The sequence below is a fragment of the Hippocampus bargibanti genome, linkage group LG08, assembly GCF_051943395.1.
Source record: "Hippocampus bargibanti isolate YZ-2025 linkage group LG08, ASM5194339v1, whole genome shotgun sequence".
Classification (NCBI taxonomy): Eukaryota; Metazoa; Chordata; class Actinopteri; order Syngnathiformes; family Syngnathidae; genus Hippocampus; species Hippocampus bargibanti.
The window spans coordinates 4,503,969-4,522,852 of record NC_142741.1 but is presented as its reverse complement, the minus strand read 5'-3'; the positions used below and the strand labels follow the sequence as shown (position 1 = coordinate 4,522,852).

Genomic DNA, 18,884 nt, shown 5'->3' with positions numbered 1-18,884 from the left:
AATAATAATAATAATAATAATATTGTATTTCCAAGCGCCTTTCAAAACTCTCAAGGTCACTTTACAGATAGCTAGCTAGCTAGATAGCATCTCTAGACAGACAGATAGCTAATGGATAGTAAATACCTAGCTAGCTAGGTAGCTAGCTAGGTAGCCAGATAGATAGCTTGCTATGTAGCGAGCTAGACAGCCAGCCAGATAGCTAGATAGCCAGCCAGATACCTAGATAGCCAGCGAGCGACAGATACCTAATAGACAGCAAATCGATAACCAGATGGATAGTCAGCTAGGTAGCCCGGTAGATATCCAGCTCGGTCGCCAGCTAGATAGCTAATAGACAGCAAGTAGATAACTAGCTAGGTCGCCAGCTAGGTAGCCAGCCAGATAGGTAATAGACAGAAAATAGCTAGGTAGCCAGATAGGTAGCCAGCTAGATAGCCAGCTAGGTAGCCAGAAGAAAAAAAAAAAAAAAAAAAAAAAAAAAAAACTGGACACTTGTAAATATGGGTTGTTGCAATATATCTAAATGCATTTCTTGATTCTGCACTATGTACAGTCTTGTTTATAGAACGGTTTTTGCACATCTACATTTGCACAGTATACAGTTGACATTTTTATTTTGTTATTCTTAGAATATCTTGTTTTCTATCCTTTCACTCCCACCCCAACCCCATCCCTCTTCAATTGCTGCTGTGGACTGCAAATTTCCCCATTGCGGGACGAATAAAGGTATTCTGATTCTGATTCAGATAGCTTTAAGGCTTATTTCTTAGAAAATTATGTTTTATGTGGACCTGTGAACGGATTATTCTCATTTTAATTGTTTCTTATGGGAAATAAATGTTCAGCAGACGAACTTTTCGCCTTACACACACTTTCTGGGAACCAATTAAGTTCGTGAGCTGAGGTAACACTGTATTATTTAATCCGAGCGTGGGGCAATAAAAAAGCTGCTCTAGAAACACACTTGAGGTGTCATGAAATGTCAAGTGGCAAGTGCCAGCGATTGTTTTTTTTTGTGGGGGCTTACACAAACGACGCGGTTTCTCACAAGCCAGCTTCACTTTTCCCGACTTGGTGTAGACGCTCGACGTCACCGCCAAACTTCCAAATTTGTGCAGCGGCCAATTGATTACACAAGTTGAACACTTTGTCGCTGCTGTCACCAAAGCCCCAAATGCGACTTGGGCGCAAATTGAGACGCGTCGCCAAGCACTTGAGTTATTCGACCAAAACATCACGATTAGTAAGCACTTTGTCAGCGTAAAAAACAAACAAAAATACCCCCCCCCCCCCCACCTGAAAAAAAACCCACACAAAACGTCACGAACAAGTTGATCAAGTTTAGGGTGAAAGTGAAGCAAAGGGAGCGGCTGCTAAGTGACTTTTATGGTTGAAATGTTTGTCAAAGTTGTCATCCGACGTGAAGTGACGGCGCTCACCTTCGTCATGTTGGCCGCGGGGTTAAGAGAGGCGAAGATTTGCCAAGAGTTGACGACTCGTCCGCCGTCTCCGTTCGAGTTTCGCATTCCCGCTTCCGCTTCCTCCCCAGCACAGCCAGACAAAATAAAAGAGAGATTTCAGCGCCCTCTGGCGGAGCTCCGCGGTCTTGCACCCTCGAGAATTTGATTGGAAAAATAGTGGGAGCTAAAGTTCACCTCCCGCTGTGTGGAGTTGGCCACTTTTCCTTGTGCTTCGCTTTCCTCCCCAAAAAACATGCATGGGAGGCCGATTGAACACTAGAAATAGGGTTCCAAATCCAATCACTTTGAAAATCGGACTTCAATGGGATTGTTTTGTGAGAGATGCGCACGTCGGTTCCCATTTTGCCTTCCTGTTGTTACGCGGATGGTATTTGTCTAGTGGATTTCATCAGGCTCCCAATGATTTGGGACTCGATTCGAGAGGAAGCCCATTTTATGGACTGCAAGAATCCAAAAACCGATGATTAAGAGGCTTTTGCTGTCAGTGAAAAGTGTGGAGCAGAACTATATCCAAGTCAAGGCCCGGGGGCCAAATCTGGCCAGCCACCTCATTTTATTCGGTCCACAAAAGCAAACGGAACCGGTGAAATTCCAGGATGCTTGTTGCTAAAGTCCGAAGCACAATTTCAAAATGTCGTATCTCAACGGCAATAATGGTGAAGAAATTAGTATTATTTGCTGTCTATTAGCTTTCTGACTGGCTAGCGGGTTATGTAGCTATCTGGCTGGCTACCTAGCTGGCTACCTAGTTAGCTGGTTATCTAGCTATCTGGCTGGCTACCTAGCTGGCTACCTAGCTAGTTGTCTATTTACTGTCTATCAGCTATCTGGCTGGCTAGCTGGTTATCTAGCTATCTGGCAGGCTACCTAGCTAGCTGTCTATTTACTGTCGATTAGCTATCTAGCTGGCTAGATGGTTATCTAGCTATCTAATTGGCTACCTAGCTGGCTACCTTGCTGGATACCTAGCTATCTGTCTATTAGCTATCTGTCTGACTAGCTGGTTATCTAGCTATCTGGCTGGCTACCTAACTAGCTGTCTATTTAGTGTCTATTAGCTATCTGTCTGACTAGCTGGTTATCTAGCTATCTGGCTACCTAGGTAGCTGTCTCTTTACTGTCTATTGGCTATCTGGCTGGCGAGATGCTATCTAGCTATCTGAGTTATGCCGGGTTGAGTGAACGCTGGCGTGCGTGGCTGCCACTGCTCACCCACAGAAAAACTTATCCTGTGAATGTAAAGTGACCGCAAGAGTTTTGAAAGGCGCTTAGAAATAGAATCTATTATCATCATTATCATTAGCATTAGCATTAGCATCATCATTATTATTATCATTAGCATCATTATTATTATTATTATTATAACTTTGACACCCGACGATAAAGAAGGACACGCACGCGAGCCACTCGTGCTGTGCTGACAACCAAACTTTATTCAATCGATAATGGAGGAAACAAACACCAGGAGGCTGTGGAAAAACAAACAAACACCCAAGTGGAGAGAAGGAGGCTCTCCCCACCGGTGAGGGTCCCAAACGGCAGGGGGTGAGCCCTACGTGGCAACCGCCCACGATGGTATTTGGACAGTTAGCCGGGCGCTGGTCTACACACTAACACACACGCATGCGGCAGTCCTCCCGGAGGAAGCGCCGCCTCGGGACACCGGCGCACCTCCGGTCCACCGCGAGGGTGGCCCGGGGGCGGCGAGCCAGGCCAAAGGTCGGACGCTCAAAACAAAACAAGAAAACAAACAAGCCAAACGGCGCTCAGGGAGTGCAGGCCGCTCGCACTGTGAGCGCGTCGTCCAAAAACGGCGCTAACGACATCATCCGTGGCGGCGCGAGGTCCGTTTGCGCTGCTTACGTGAGGGTTGACGCAAACAGCGCTCGGGACCTCGCGCTCGTGTGGACTTTGGTTTTTGGTTGGGAGGGGAGGAGTTAGTCTAGTGTTGAGTAATCTTCGACGGGGAGACGCTCTACCCGTCGAGGCAATCTTAGACGTCAACGTAACGTTGAGGCTCACGGTTTACAGTTTCTGCGCTTGACAGGGTATTCGTTCCGGGTGGAACTTTCTCCTGTCAGAAGCCTTCGTTGCTATCTTTGTTTCACTTTATAGTCATGGCGATAAATCACCACGCATACCTGGCTCATAACCGTCACATACGGCTATATACATTATGTACACGTCACCGCAAAAGCGTCACCACCTTGGAAAACAAGTGGCGACACTGAAGTTTGTCACATTTGGTACAAAAACAGTTCCTATTTACAAGTGCCGATGCTCATCTTTTTTTTTTTTTTTTTTGTCTTTTGTTCTCTTTTTTTGGTCTTTTTTACGCAGATCGAACGCCAATGCGAACGGTGGCCATGTCGCATCCCAGCTCGTTGGACAGCTTGAGGGTGTACGTCCCCGCGTCTTCTTCCCGCACGCCGGCGATGATGAGGGTGGTCAGGTCCTCAGTGGTATCAATGTGGAAGCGGCCCCCAGGCGACGTCGCAATATTTCGGCCGCCGCGGGACCACTCCACTCGGGTGGCGTCCCCCGAGAAGGCGCAGGCCACCGTCAGCACCTTGCCGGCCTCGATGCCGATGTCCTCGGGCATCGCCTCTATTCTGGGAGCGGAACCTGAAAGGGGGTCGGACGCACACAATAGATTTGGAGTGAGCTATCACTGACTTTCAAGGCATGCGTTTTGCCTAGGGATGGTGCCGTGGCCCCTGGCGCGCCCCGGACCACCCCTGGGCCGCTGCCCCTGGGCTGCACCCCTGGGCCACCGCTCCTGGGCTGCACCCCTGGGCCGCCGCACCTGGGCAGCCGCACCTGGGCCGCATCTGAAGAGCTTTTGGAGGGGTTCAAAAATGGATATTTATGACCAAAACAATGAAAGCGATTCTCCTCAAAAAGCTGCGGTGAATCAAGATCCTTGGCTTTTAGAAGCCAAAATAGGTGCTCGTGAATTCTGAATGCGGCGGTGGCGGTGGCATTGGACACAGCGCCGGTTGTTTTCAAGTGCTGGAGTTGAATTGAGCTTTCCAAGGTGGTTGCGGAAGGCACACAAGCTGGCGAGTCCTACCTATGGCTCTGAAGGAAGATCCGGTCAGGTACGAGCTCATTTCTGAGACGCTGCTGGAGCTGACGGCATATGACTCGGAAGCCATGGAGGACACACTGGACATCGACGTGGCCTCAAACTTCATTTCGCCCGTCATGCTGCCCAAGGCTCTGGACTCCATCTTGGAGGACTTCGTCGCTCGCTGGGCGGAGGACATGGATGACGAGAAAGCCGACGACGATTCCACGGTACAACTTTCTCTCTTCATGACCGAGGAGGAGCTGGACGAGGACGACTCCTTGAAGTTCGACCTGGTGGACCCTGTTGAATATCCATAAGGAAAAATATCCGTCTTCACATCCAGAGTGTCTGACAAGAGATTACAGAATAGGAATAGGCAATTTGGCCATCTATTGATTTAGGACCATAAAAAAGGGTTTCTTATTCATTTGTGGGGTGTCAGAATTCGGTCCTCAAGGCCGCCGTCCTACATGTTTTCCACGTCTCCCTGTTTCAACGCACCCAATTCAAGGGAACAGGCTCAATGGACACACCTGATTCTAATGATCAGATCATCAGTTCTCTAACTTTCCCACACACAGAAAAGGACATGCACTGGATCTGGTTTGCTGTTCTGGTTTTATCCCTCCAATTGTACAGCCAATGAACTTCCTATAACGGACCATTTACTTCCGGGTAGAGTCAACGCTGGCGCGAATGGCTGCCGCTGCTCACCCACACTGTAAAGTGTCCTTGACAGTTTTGAAAGGCACTTAGAAATAAAATGCATTACTATTATTATTATCAGCAAGCTACGCGGAAGTCTTACATGAGCCTGTTCCCTTGAATCAGGTGCGTTGCAATAGGGACACTATTGACTATCGAACTATTTTGCGCTCACTTTGAATTGTCCTGAGATACCACCAAAAACTTGTGCTTTAGCGCCATTTTGCCAAATTTGGAGGTGGAGGAACGACAGTACGTTGGAGAGACTGGAGAACTGTCAACCAAACACCATTCATTGGGAGTCATAAAGTCAAAGCATTGCCCATCCCTATTTCACACATAAGGAGACTTGCGGCTCACCCTGAAGTGCAAAGTGCTTTTCGTGGACAGCGTTTATCTTCATGCGAATGGACTGGTAAACCTGTCCAGACAAGGAGAAGGAGGACTTGGAGATGCCTCCCTCTGATGTCATCTCACAGGTGTAGTCGCCTTGGTCACCGTCAGTCAGGTCGTGGATGAAGAGACTACAGGAACCGTCAGAGTACCGCATCTGAAAGCGTCCACTCTTGGCGAGACGTCTGCCATTGCAGTACCACGCCACCTCCTTGACGCTGCTCTCGCAAATGCAAATCATCTTCACTGAATCTTCATAGGCCTCCGCCGTCAACGGACTGAAGACTTTGGGCGGCTCGGGGGTTGGAGACTTGACAGCTGGCGGCGACATGCGAGGTGGAGACTTCTTTTTGGTCGGGGATTTTACTCCCTGCGGATCGGGGGACTTCACCCGCCTTGGTGACTTTGTGCCCGATGTTTCTGGAGGCTTGAAGCCTTTTGGTGTTTTGATGCCGGTAGGTTCTGGGGACTTTGTGCCGGTCAGGGGTCTCGTTTCTGCAGGCTCAGGTGATTTGATGCCTCTTGCTGTTTTAGGTTCCTCAGCTTCTGTCATTTTAATTGGTGGCGGTGACTTAGGTCCTGGTTCAGGAGATTTTCTACTTCTGGGAGACTTAATTCCTTCGGGTTCAGGGGATTTGTTAGCAGGAGATGATGATTTACTTGACATACTTGGTGTCTTCCCAGCAGTAGTTGGTGACTTGACACCTGGCACTGGTGACTTCACACTGGGTGGTGGTGACTTGACAGAGGGCTCAGGGGACTTGATGCTCGGTGTTGGTGACTTTGCACTGGGTTCAGTGGACTGGACGCTGGGTGCTGGTGCCTTCGGACTAGGTTCAGGGGACTTGGCACCGGGTGCTGGTGACTTCACACTCGGTTCAGGGGACTTGACACCGGGTGCTGGTGACTTCACACTCGGTTCAGGGGACTTGACACCGGGTGCTGGTGACTTCACACTAGGTTCAGGGGACTTGACACCTGGTGCTGGTGACTTCATACTCGGTTCAGGGGACTTGACACCTGGTACTGGTGTTTTCACACTAGGTTCAGGGGACTTGACACCTGGTTTTGGTGACTTCACACTCGGTTCAGGGGACTTGACACCGGGTGCTGGTGACTTCACACTCGGTTCAGGGGACTTGACACCTGGTGCTGGTGACTTCACACTCGGTTCAGAGGACTTGACACCTGGTACTGGTGACTTCACGCTAAGTTCAGGGGACTTGACATCTGGTGCTTGTGACTTCATGCTAGGTTCAGGGGACTTGACACCTGTTACTGGTGACTTCACGCTAAGTTCAGGGGACTTGACACCTGGTGCTGGTGCCTTCACACTCGGTTCAGGGGACTTGATGCTATATTCCGGTGACTTCACACTGGGACGAGAGGAAGTTACAGATGGCGGTGCCGATGTGATTGAAGACTTGGGTGACTTCCCACTCGGTTCTGAGGACTTGATGGACACGCTTGCTTTGGGAATAGGCCCGAGGATGGTCAAGGTGAAATGAGCCTCCTGCTGGCCGGCCGAGTTTTCGACGATGACTGTGTAACTGCCTTCGTCAGAGGTTGTAACTGAAGAGATCTCCAGGTGGGACTTGTACTGTGTGGTAGTCACTTGGAGACGGTGGGTGGAGACAATGGTTTCTCCCCGGTGCACCCAGATGACAGAGGGCGCAGGCACTCCATCAATATCACAGGAGAACCGAGCTGTTTCACCCTCAGCAACGGTCAGAGACTGGGGCTTTGTGAGGAATCGGGCTGCAACAGACTGCTTCACTTTTTGAGCAGAAAGTTGCTCCGAGACTGCAGCGTACTTTGACTTAGTTTGAACTGTCGCTTGTTTTTCAGCAAGAGCAAACCTGTCAGATGAATAGGAGGAAGCGGATGACAAGTATTCCGTAGAGGCATACTTAATGGACGAGTCGTAGCGCTCAGCAGATGAGTACCTCCCGGAAGCTGCCCCATACCGTTCCCGAGTAATGTCTTCGTGTGTCTCGGATAGCGTAGTCTTGCTTTCTTCCACTTCAAAGTGACTCTGAGATTCGTAGCCGGTCTTGAAGCGGGACGAGTGGTAGTGATCAATTCGCGTCATTTCAGGAACTAATGATTTTGGAACTTTTTCATCCTTGCGCCGAGAAGAAAACGTGGTATAGTCCCCACCTGCTACATCAAGGGTGGCGTAATCTGAGGCTTCTCCTCTGGCGTTGGAGCAGAAGCAGCGGTACGTGCCGCTGTCCTCCTCCTGGCAGCCCAGAATGGTGATGGTCAGAACTCCGCTCATGTTACTAAAGATGTATTTGCTGCTGGTTTCACATATTTCATTTCCATTGTGGAACCACTTGACTTCGGCTTCTGGCTTGGCTTGGACGTTCAGCGTGAATTTGGTGTCTTGCCCGAGCGGCACGCGGTGAGAGCGCATCCTGACAGTGATGCGGGGTCCGTGATCCAGGCTGAATGGTGACTGACTAACCACCTGATAGGTTCTCTCAGACTTCAGAGCTGCCTTTCTGGCCTCGTAACGAGACATGATGTCAAAACGGGCAGAGCGCTCAAACCGCGAGGAGGATCGGGAGGACCTGTCAACAGACCTGATGGGGCTCGGAGACCGGGGGCGAGTTCTTTCTGGCGTTGGAGATCTCCGCTCTACGAGCTCAGTTTCCACCTCAGTCGCCGGCCTCACGCGAGTTGGTCGGATCAACTCGGAGACTGGACGCATCAGCTCAATGTACGTGGGGGACAGTGAGCGCCTCCTCCTCATAAACTGGGAGACGGTCCGCTTTTTCTTTGTCTCTGCCACCTCCGTAGCTTCCTGCTGTAGCACCTGAGACCTCTCTTCACGCCGCACGACGCGCCGTTCAAATCGTACTGGACTGATTGCAGGGGAGGCAGAGAAGCCGAGCTCCAGTTCATCTTCCAGCATCATCTTCTCCTGCTCGATCCTCCTGGAGGACAGATAGTCATCGGCGCTCATCAGCAGCTCCTCGTCACTCAAATCACCCAAGGATCGTCTCCTAGACCTGAAAGATATCTCGGATTCAGGCGATGGTGAGCGGCGGGCGGGTCTGACAATTTCCAAGTCGTCTAAAGTCATTTTGGGGATTCGCCATCTCGGCCTATACTGGTCGGTGATCCTGGGTAGCGGCATGACGTAGAACTGCTCCCATCGGGACAGGCGAATTCGTCTTTGTCGCTTTTGCACAAACCTTTCTGCTCTCTCTGAAACCAGATACTGGTCTCTTAACTTGCGGTACCACTTCATGTCAGAGAGTGCGACAAATTGCTGAATAGCTTTGTTCTCATCTAGAGCTCTGCGGTCATGGACCACGGGTTCGGGAATCTCATACGGCATGAAGATCCTGCGCTCTTCTTCCAGTTTCTTGGTCTCCGATTTCCCCACTGTGATGTCATACTCGCCCTCGACGTTCTTGGTACTGACGGCAGGCTTGTACATCTCTGCAGCAAATTTCAGAGCCTCTTGGGCTGTCGGATTCAAGGGAGTGAGCTCCTCTGTGGCGACAATCTTTTGAGCCATCCTGTTGGTGTTTTCAATTTGCTTCTGTATGTGTCGGCGTTTGTCGTCCTCGCTCTTGTACTCTCTTCTGGCGTATGTGAGGCGGTCCACTTTTAGGGTTCCCTGGCAACTCACAGAGCCAGCACAGTTTGTTGCGGTCACTTTGTAGGTACCAGAGTCCTCGAGCAACGTCTCCCTGATGTAGAGGACGTGGTGGTCAACATCCTCTTGGATAACAATTATCTTTGGACCCAGCTGGAGGGATTGGCCGTCCTTCTCCCATTTGAGGGAAGGAGTTGGGATTCCAGACACTCTGATATCAAAGCGGACACTGTCGCCTTCCGCGCATGAAACATTGGTCAGCAGACGCTTGAATGTGGGCTTCACAGTTTCCTCTGTGACGGGGTGCGGTGTCACGGTGAGACGGGCCTTGCAGCTATCTTCTCCATACTTGTTGTGGGCCATGACAGAGTATTCAGCATCGTCGTTCATGTCAAGGTTATGGATCATCAGCTGGTACAGTCCCTTGTCACTCAGGAAGGTGTACTTGATGTCATCCACTCCAGGTTTGATTCTTTCGCCGTTCTTCAACCACGTAACGCGAGGATCCGGGTGCACGGTAATGGTAACACCAAAGCGCACATCATCGCCAATGTAGGCGGTGCAATTGTACAGTGGCAGCGTGAACTCCGGAGGCCTGTAAAGGATTTTGGTTTTGTCAAGCCTCCTTCTCAGTTTCTTGATGGACCGACTGACGTAGTGCTCCCTGATGCTTCTCACCGTCGCCACAAAAAGTTCACCATATGCGCTATCTTCACCGTCATCGCTCACCACCTTACACCTGTAGACGCCATCGTCACTCTCCTCAATGTCCTTCACGTAGATGCTGGCCAAACCCTTGTTGTATGCAATTTCGTACTTGGAGCTGGAGTGTAACTGGCGGCTACCAAAGTACCATGTCACCTGTGTACTTTGGTCAAAGTTGGCAATGCTACAAGTGAACCGAACATGGCCACCTTCCTCAGCAGAGGCATGCATGACTGGGCCAGCACGTAGACCGTGGTACTCGGTACCGATCTTCACTTTGCCGACAGCCAAGCCTCTCTGGTTCCTGAAGGCGCCACCGTAGGCTACGCGCGCTGCCGAGATGATCGTATCGGTCCTCTTTACCACAGAGTGGTAGTACCTTCTGTGTCTGAGTGTCCGAATGACCTTGTTGCTGACGTGCTCGATCTTCATCTTTAGCCAAGGGTGCTCCAATGCCTCGTGGGCAGTCATACGGAGCTTCCTGTCCTCAACAAGAAGTCTATCCACAAAGTCCATGGCCTCCATGCTGATGTCCCGAAATGCGTCACTGTCAAAGACATACTCACAAGTGGAGATGTTCTCGATCATTTGTGTCACGGATTCTGCAGCAAATGGGTTCAGACCACTCAGCAGCACATAGGCCAGCACACCCACGGACCACATGTCTGTGGCTGTTGTGACCAAGTCGTGACGGTGGATCTCGGGGGCGCAATACTCTGGTGCCGAGAAAGGCATTCGAATGTTTTCACCTGGCACCAGCAACCGAGCCCGACCCATGTCGATGATCTTGAGAAGATTGCTCTTCCTCGTGGTGTAAACAATGTTGTCCGGGCGGATATCAAAGTGGCCAAAGTTGTTGCTGTGCAAAAACCTGAGAGCGGAACAGACCTGTCTGAGGTAGAGGACAATCTCCTGCTCGGTGAGCTCAAAGGAGCTTGTTCCAAGACGCTCAAAGATATCAAATCCGGAAATGAACTCAAAGATGAGGACAATCTCCTCCATACTTTCAAAGTATTCATGCAGGTAGATGACGTTCTCATGCCTCGCAACATTCAAGGCCTCAATTTCCCGAAGGACCAGCTCACGGTCCGTCCCTTTGACCTTGATGAACTTGGCCATAAAGGTCTTCTTTGTTGCATTCTCCACACAACGGTGGACCAGTCCAAATTGACAACGAGCCAACTCCTCACAAATAGTATACTTGGAGTGCAGCTCCTTCAGCTTGAAGGAGTGAGCCTCCTCTTTGGTGATTTCTCTGGTCTCGTCCACTTCCTCATCATAGTTTCTGATGACAGACTTGTCCTCCTTTGTGGTGATGGGTTCCGTCGGTGCAGAGGGAGGACTCAGGCCAAACCGGTTCTCTGCAATAACGCGAAATTGGTATTTTGCCTTGCCAAAGATGTTGAGAACGGTGAAGCTGCAGTCGGTCGTCTGTCCGATACGAATCCACCTATCCGCAGAGGCGGCACATTTCTCCACAACATAACTGGTGATGTCACTTCCACCATCACTGGCAGGGGGCTCCCAGGTCAGTGTAACGGAGTCTCGGGAAACATTGCTGACCACCAGTCCTTTGGGAGCTTCAGGAAAGTCATCTATGCTCACCTCAATGGTCTGTTTGTCCATTCCAAACCTGTTTTTGGCAGTGATGCTATAGTAGCCCACGTCTTTCTTTTGTACTCCCTTCTGGAAGACCAGGGATGTAAAAGAGCGAGTGGTGATGATCTGGTGACAAGGAGAGTTAGATAGGATCTCCTGTCCTTTCTGCCAGGTGATTGCAGGTTCAGGTTTTCCGGAGATGGGGATCTTGATGGTGATGTGGTCACCTCGAACAGCATGGACTGCTCCCATTCCTTGAAGCTCCTTTGGCAGGTGAATCTTGGCAGGAACTGGAGTGGCAAAGACCACATCAAAATTCTCAGACTAAAAACAAGGTTCATTAAGGCTAAGTCAGCGACTTGAATGTCTACCTTCGACTTCCAAGTTTGCCGTAGTGGAGACGGATCCCCCAGAGTTGGTTGCTCTGACTTGATATATTGTGGCATCGTTCTCATCAGCAGCAGCGATGACAAGCTGGTAGTAGCCACCCTTGAACTCCTGGGTTTTAATTTTGGTTCCGTCTGCCTGGATCTCCTTTCCACTTCTGTACCATTTCACCACAGGCTTGGGATGTCCCGTCACCTGCACACAGGCGGGAAAAGAATAGGAACTCACGAGGACAACTACAGGAAGGACAAGGTATGTATTGCAGTCAAAGGATTTAGGGGTAACAACCTTGGTAACAAAGGTGGCATTGGCATGGTATTTGACAGTCATGTCTCGGATCTCCTCCCTGAAGCCAGGAGCACGCAGAGTCTGGTCTGATTTGGGCACGATGGGCTCGGAGATTTCGCTCCAGTCACTCTCTCCCCCCAAATTCTCGCACTTCACACGAAACTCGTACTCAAAGCCCTCAATCAGGCCTGTGACCTCAAAGCTGGTCTCCACAATCTTCTTCGTGGTGACCGACATCCACTTGTTCTGCTTCTTCTCACGCTTCTCCAGATAGTAGGCGGACACTTTAGCTCCACCATCACTGGTTGGCGGCTTCCAGCAGACAACACACGAGTCCTTGGACGAGCTGATGATGAAGGGTTGCTGCGGTACGGCAGGTTTTTCTGAACAAATAAAACACCACACGGTGGTCAAAGCTAAATAAAATGGAGACGATCTCCTTGTTAGGGCGTGCGCAACTCACCGAATGGACTCTTGATGATGAGAACCGAGGGGATCTCAAGAGGATCACTGACACCATACTGATTCTGAGCAGAAACTCGGAAGTAGTAGCCGGCACTCTCCACAAGGTTTGGTATGCGGCACGTGGTTCCAGAGACAGAAGAGGACACGAGGTTCCACACTTCTCCCTCCTTGGCCATGCGTTTCTCCACAATGTAGTTGGTGATCATGGCACCGCCGTCATCTTTGGGAGCCTTCCAGCTGATAATGACGGCGCTCTTCAGTAGAGCTTCGACCATCACTGGGCCCTCCGGAATACATGGCTTATCTGGGTACACCAAAACAGGCAGCTTTAGAGTCTTTGCATTGCATATTCTGATCTTTCGTCATCTGTACTTCTTTGAAGGTGTCAGACGTTTCGCTTCTTATCCAAGAGGCTACATCAGCGAACAAAATTTTTTTGCTGGTAGTTTTGGCCCTATATATATATATATATATATATATATATATATATATATATATATATATATATATATATATATATATATATATATATATATATATATATATATATATATATATATATATATATATATATATATATATATATATATATAGCCAAAAGCTACCAGCAAAAAATTTTAGTTCGCTGTCCAAGCCTGTTGGATAAGTAGCGAAACATTCGACACCTTCAAAGAAGTACAGATGATGGCTGAAGAAACCTTCTCATCGGTATTCTGATCTCCTTCAAAACTTCATCTTACCTTGGATTTCAACCCGCAACACTGTGTCGACAGTGCCATACTTGTTGCTCAGCTGGACTTTGTAACGGCCAGCGTTGGTCTTCCTCTGAACATTCCTCACCACCAGGTGTGTGTAGCTCTCCGTGTTCTCAATAATCACGTTCTCTGAGGTGTTCAGAGGCTTCTTATCATAGAACCACATAATCTGGGGAATGGGACGGCCAATGTAGACCACGTGGAGGCGAAGACTGGTGCCAGCTCCTGCATAGTATTTCTCTTTCAGAGGGAAGCCAGGGTGCAGCTGAGGTGCAGCCTGTAGCCGCAGTTTGCCGCTGGTCTCGATCTCCCCGGCTTCGTTGATGGCCCTGCAGGTGTACAGACCCTCGTCTTCCTGCTCGTCGGTCATGACGCTGAGGGAGTGGCTGCGTCCGTCCGAGCTCATCTTGTACTTGCGGCTCTGAATCAGTTCTTTGCCATAGCGGTACCACCTGATCTCTGGCAGCGGTCTGCCAATGATGCCACAGGACAGCGTCCCGGACTCTCCGAGTTTGGTGGTGACATCCTGAATGTCTTCCTTCAAAGCTGGAGCCTCGCCGACTGCCGAAAATGAGCAAAGCTCCATTTCAATTTGACAATGAAAGCAGAACTTGAGCTGGTATTTTGAGTGGCGAGATTCTGAACTTCACAACTGTTACACTCACCGCTCAGCTTGGTTTTAATGCCCATGGTTGTGCGCTTGGGCCTGCTTAGCCCAGCTTCGTTCTCGGCTAAGATTCGGAACTCGTACTCTGTGGCTTCCATGAGGCCACCCATGGTAAACTGACGGTCCTTGGAACGCTCTTTGTTGCACTTTTTCCAGGCACTTTCGCCGGCCTGCCTGAACTCAATCCAATACCCCAAGATCTCCTTCCCCCCGTCAAAGTCGGGGCGTGACCAATGGATGGTTATACAATCTTTGGTTACCGAGATTATGTCAATATCTCCTGGTTGAGTCGGTTTATCTGTCAAAAAAGATCATCAATGAGAAGGTCAACTACAACAAAAGTTCAGTTCATTAGGTCCCTTGCTACTGATTGACATTTACACACCGAATGGATCTTTGCAGACCACCGACTCAGATGCAGGACCCGGTTCACTGTGGCCGACGTCATTCTGCGCCACGATTCTGAACATGTACTCTGCATCCGGGATGAGGCCGGTGATGTTGTACATGGTGGTCGTGATGTGAGTCTTATTGTGGCGGACCCACTTCTCTGTGGAGACCTCCCTCCTCTCGACAAAGTATCCTGTGACACGAGAGCCACCATCGTCGCGAGGCCGGGCCCATGAAAGAGACACTGAAGACTTGGCCACATCCATGATCTCTGGAGGATTGGTGGGAGGCTCTGGTGGGCCTGTCGAGAAATAATCGTAAAACAAAAGCAGTGCATTCATTTACGGTCTTAATTTGTTGCGATTGGAAACGTTTTGAGGGAACAGTACACTGACATAGTCGGGTAACTTTTAAGTCACATGACATTGTCGCTACTCACAGAGCGGAGTCTTTGCTGTGACAGGCTCCTCAGACTTCAAAGACCGGCTGACACCAAACTGGTTCTCAGCAGAGACCCTGAAGTGGTACTGCATATTCTCTTTTAAGCCTTTGACCACCAGGGAGTTCTCTTTGACTCTGGAGTCCACTGTGTACCAAGCAGCCTTGGGGACTTCTCGCCTCTCCACGATATATCCAAAGAGGTCAGAGCCTCCGTCGTCAGACGGGGGTCTCCAGCTGACTCGAACAGATCTGGCTTGAATATCATCAAACTCCAGAGGGCCTTCTGGGACATTGGGGCGCCCGATGACCTTCACCTGGAGATATACAGACATCCACATGAGATTAAAAACAAAATCAAGCAACTTGACTGGGTGTAGGTAACGGGATTTGACCTTACCTTGATGTACGCGGCTTTCTTGCCACACTTGTTCTCCAACAGCAGGTCGTAAGTGCCTGTGTCGTCTTTGTGAGCCTCCTTGATGACGAGCTCCGTCATATCGTCATTGATTGCAACCATGGCCCGGTGAGAGATATCGCGTCCATCCTTGGTCCACTTGCATGTAGGGATGGGTTTACCAGTGAACGGCACTGATAGACAGATGACTCCTCCTTGCCGCACGACATAGCCTTCCTCATATCTACTATCCAGTTCAAATTCAGGATAATCTAAGGCAGACATTGACGAGATTTTGGTTAGCTATAATAGTGCATATAATAGTGCATAGAATCGATTGTACCAACACTGTATCTTACTCAGCATCTCCTGGACTTTGACGACTCCAGGAATCTCTGAGGGCTCTCCAGTGCCACCGGCGTTGCAGGCGATAACTCTAAACCTGTACTCAGCACCCTGGGGCATGTGCGTGAGTGTATACTCACACATTTTGGTGAGTGTGGTGTTGCACAAGGTCCACTCCACCTGGTCCACCTTCTGCATCTCAACAAAGTAACCGGTAACCACAGAGCCACCTTCCTCCACAGGAGGCAACCAGGCCAGAGACACCGACGTTCTGGTGGTGTCTGTGACTTTGGGTTGAACTGGAGGACCTGGTGGAGCTATTTAAGAACAATACACTAAGGGTGGGATTGACTGATTCACAAGCACTCTTTAGATAAACTTCAGTCGTGTACCTATGGGGTCTATGGCTGCAGTGGCAGCAGAGGTCTCACTGGGTTTGCCATTTCCTCTGGAGTTAATGGCGGTGATGCGGTATTCATACTCCAGGCCTTCGATCAGACCAGAAGAGCGGTACCGAGTCATGGTCACTGGGTTCTTGTTGATCCTCAGCCATCTTTCTGAACGAGGCTCCTTGCGCTCAATAATATAACCGGCAATGGTGGAGCCACCATTGTCCTCCGGCGGGTGCCATGTCACGGTCATGCCCTCGCGAGTGACATCAAACACCTCCGGTTTGCTGGGAGGTCCCGGGATGGCTGTGCAAGGTGACAACGGATAGATTAGGAGGAAAACCATAGCTTTCAGGCAACATTGCTGGGGTGCCTACACGCTGTGGTCAATTTGAAATGTGGACTCACTCTCGACACTCCTGCATTCCACCACCTCCGACTGCAGGAAAGATCCAACGCCGAAGCGGTTCATGGCAGCGGCACGGAACACATACTCGGTTCCCTCAGAGAGTCTGGTGAACTTGAAATATGGCCGGGTCACCGATTCGGAAACGGTGATCCAACCAGGGCGATGAGCATCGCGCTGTTCCACAACATATCCACTGATGTTAGCGCCGCCATCCTTCTCTGGAGATTCCCAGCTAACCGTCACCGATAGGCCATCAACCTCCACGATCTTCATAGGCCCGATTGGCACACCGGGCTTGTCTGAAAAAGTACATGAAGAGCAGTGTCCAGATCTCACATGGGAACTACTTGAAAATCAGTGTGGTGTCCTTGCCCATACCGAGGATGACGACTTTGATAACTTCAGTCGCCACACCAATGGCGTTCTTAACCTCCAGCATGTAGTCTCCGGTGTCGTTGATGGTGGTCTCGCGGATGACGAGATGGGTATGTTTGCCGTTGCTTTCAATTTTGATGCGCTCCAGGCTGTCCTTCAGCTGAGTGCCATCAAAGAACCAGGAGCAGACAGGTTGCGGTTTGGCCATAATGGGCAAGTTGAGATCAATGGGTTTACCACGGGGGACATAGACTATCTTCTGAGGGATGCTGGTCAGGTCGATCTTTGGTATCACTGTAGACGAGCACAGAGATGGCACGGACACCTCAGGTCAAATGATGAATTTGTTTTGTACAGTGATACCTCGGCTTATGAACGCTTTAGCTAACAAAATTTTCGCCTTACGAACGTTACATTCGCCAGAATCTAATCTTGGCATACGAACTGGCTTTCGGGAAATACACAGAGCGCCACAATGAGTGATGTGTCGTTTGCAAACGAGCCGTTTCTTTAAGCTCCTAACAAGGAGCCGAATATGGCAGCCAACTTTTTTCCCTCTATTCCCCACACCCAGTCTTCAGATAAAGCCGCACTTGATTGGTCAAGATCCGTGGTAGTGGAGGGGACACACGCAGCAAGATACAAGCAGCAGTGAACGGGGGGAGGGGTTCGATTATGAGCACATGACACAGGAAAGTCAGATGACAGAGCTTGAAACAAAAAAAAACTAAAGCAAAAAAAAAGTGAAAGGTGAGAAAATGGATAGAAAACACAGTGAAATTTGGATTTGTTTCAACTTTTTGGATAATTCAAAGGCAGAGTGTAGACTGCAAGGTTAAAATATCCCATCAATCAGGCTCCACAAATAACCACCACAAGCCATCTGTACAATTTGAAGAGAACATACAAACAACGGAACCAGCTATTAATGATGTTTCTAGTGTGTCTGCCTGCATCGGTTGCTGTTGCAATATCACAACTCCCAAGATGTGCAACCCAGATCTCCTTGAGTCACTCTTTGCAAAAAAAACTATCCATTCCATCAAGCCATCAACGACCATCACAAAGGTCAATAAAATGACTTTATTATACAGTACAGTTTATTTCTTTAATTACAATACAATAGCACATTTATTACACAAAAAATGAGGTATATTTTGTGTAGTTTTAAGGCTTATTTAGTTGAAAATTATTTTTTATGGGGACCTGGGAACGGATCATTCTCATTTTAATGGTTTCCTATGAGAAATGAATGTTTGGAAGACAAACTTTTCACCTTAACACACTTTCTGGGAACCAATGAAGTTCGTAAGCCAAGGTATCACTGTACTTGCTAAAACATGCGTCTCTTGGCAGTCTTACTCTTACCTTTAATTTCCTGGATAGTGACGGGAGTGACAATGTCCATGGCCTCACCACTTCCTCTGCTGTTAAAGGCTCGGATCCTAAAAAAGTACTGGTCCTTCTCTGTTAGAGACTGGATAGTGTATTGAGAAGTTGAGGCTTTGAGGGTGGCAACTGTGGTCCACCTGTCTGTAGACACCCTGCAGGCTTCGATAATATAGCCCATCAATCTGCTGCCGCCTTCATGCATGGGTTTCTCCCAGCGCAAGGTGACAGAAGACTTTGTGATGTCACTGATCTGTAGGCTCAGAGGCACTGATGGCACTTCGCATACCAGCACAGCCTCAGCCGTCTCGCAGGGCTCACCAATGCCATAGATGTTCTCGGGTAGTACTCTGAAGAAGTAGTGTGCACCCTCCTCCAGACCGGTGATCCTGTACAGGGTTTTTCTACACTCTGTGGTGACAGTCTTGTAAGACTTCATGCTGGCTTCTCGTTTCTCTATGATGTAGTTGCTGACGTGAGCGCCGCCGTCAATACTGGGGACATCCCAGGTGATGACAACCGACTCCTTGGTATAGTCCTTCACTTTAACAGAAGCTGGAGGACCAGGAGTGTCTGCGGGAAGTGAGCAGCAAACAATAAATTACAATGCAGTTTTAA

The 18,884-nt window shown here is 49.4% G+C and overlaps 1 protein-coding gene across 20 annotated transcripts in view; it reads right to left on the bottom strand.

Annotated features, from left to right (window-relative positions):
* Positions 1-2,894: 2,894 nt before the first annotated feature.
* The window catches only part of ttn.2 (titin, tandem duplicate 2), a 228,432-nt gene continuing 212,442 nt past the window's right edge, over positions 2,895-18,884 (bottom strand). For all 20 annotated transcript variants that reach the window (XM_089002824.1, XM_089002838.1, XM_089002836.1 and 17 more), the window contains 16 exons: positions 18,246-18,839; positions 16,881-17,171; positions 16,502-16,801; positions 16,097-16,399; positions 15,719-16,021; positions 15,363-15,631; positions 14,964-15,279; positions 14,520-14,825; positions 14,133-14,432; positions 13,453-14,028; positions 12,711-13,016; positions 12,248-12,630; positions 11,944-12,154; positions 5,623-11,862; positions 4,558-4,857; positions 2,895-4,109 (listed from right to left, as the gene is read on the bottom strand). In XM_089002824.1, the coding sequence (XP_088858950.1) occupies positions 3,817-4,109; positions 4,558-4,857; positions 5,623-11,862; positions 11,944-12,154; positions 12,248-12,630; positions 12,711-13,016; positions 13,453-14,028; positions 14,133-14,432; positions 14,520-14,825; positions 14,964-15,279; positions 15,363-15,631; positions 15,719-16,021; positions 16,097-16,399; positions 16,502-16,801; positions 16,881-17,171; positions 18,246-18,839 (11,291 nt within the window). In that variant the 3' untranslated portion in view covers positions 2,895-3,816. The remainder of the gene's footprint in view (positions 4,110-4,557; positions 4,858-5,622; positions 11,863-11,943; positions 12,155-12,247; positions 12,631-12,710; positions 13,017-13,452; positions 14,029-14,132; positions 14,433-14,519; positions 14,826-14,963; positions 15,280-15,362; positions 15,632-15,718; positions 16,022-16,096; positions 16,400-16,501; positions 16,802-16,880; positions 17,172-18,245; positions 18,840-18,884) is intronic.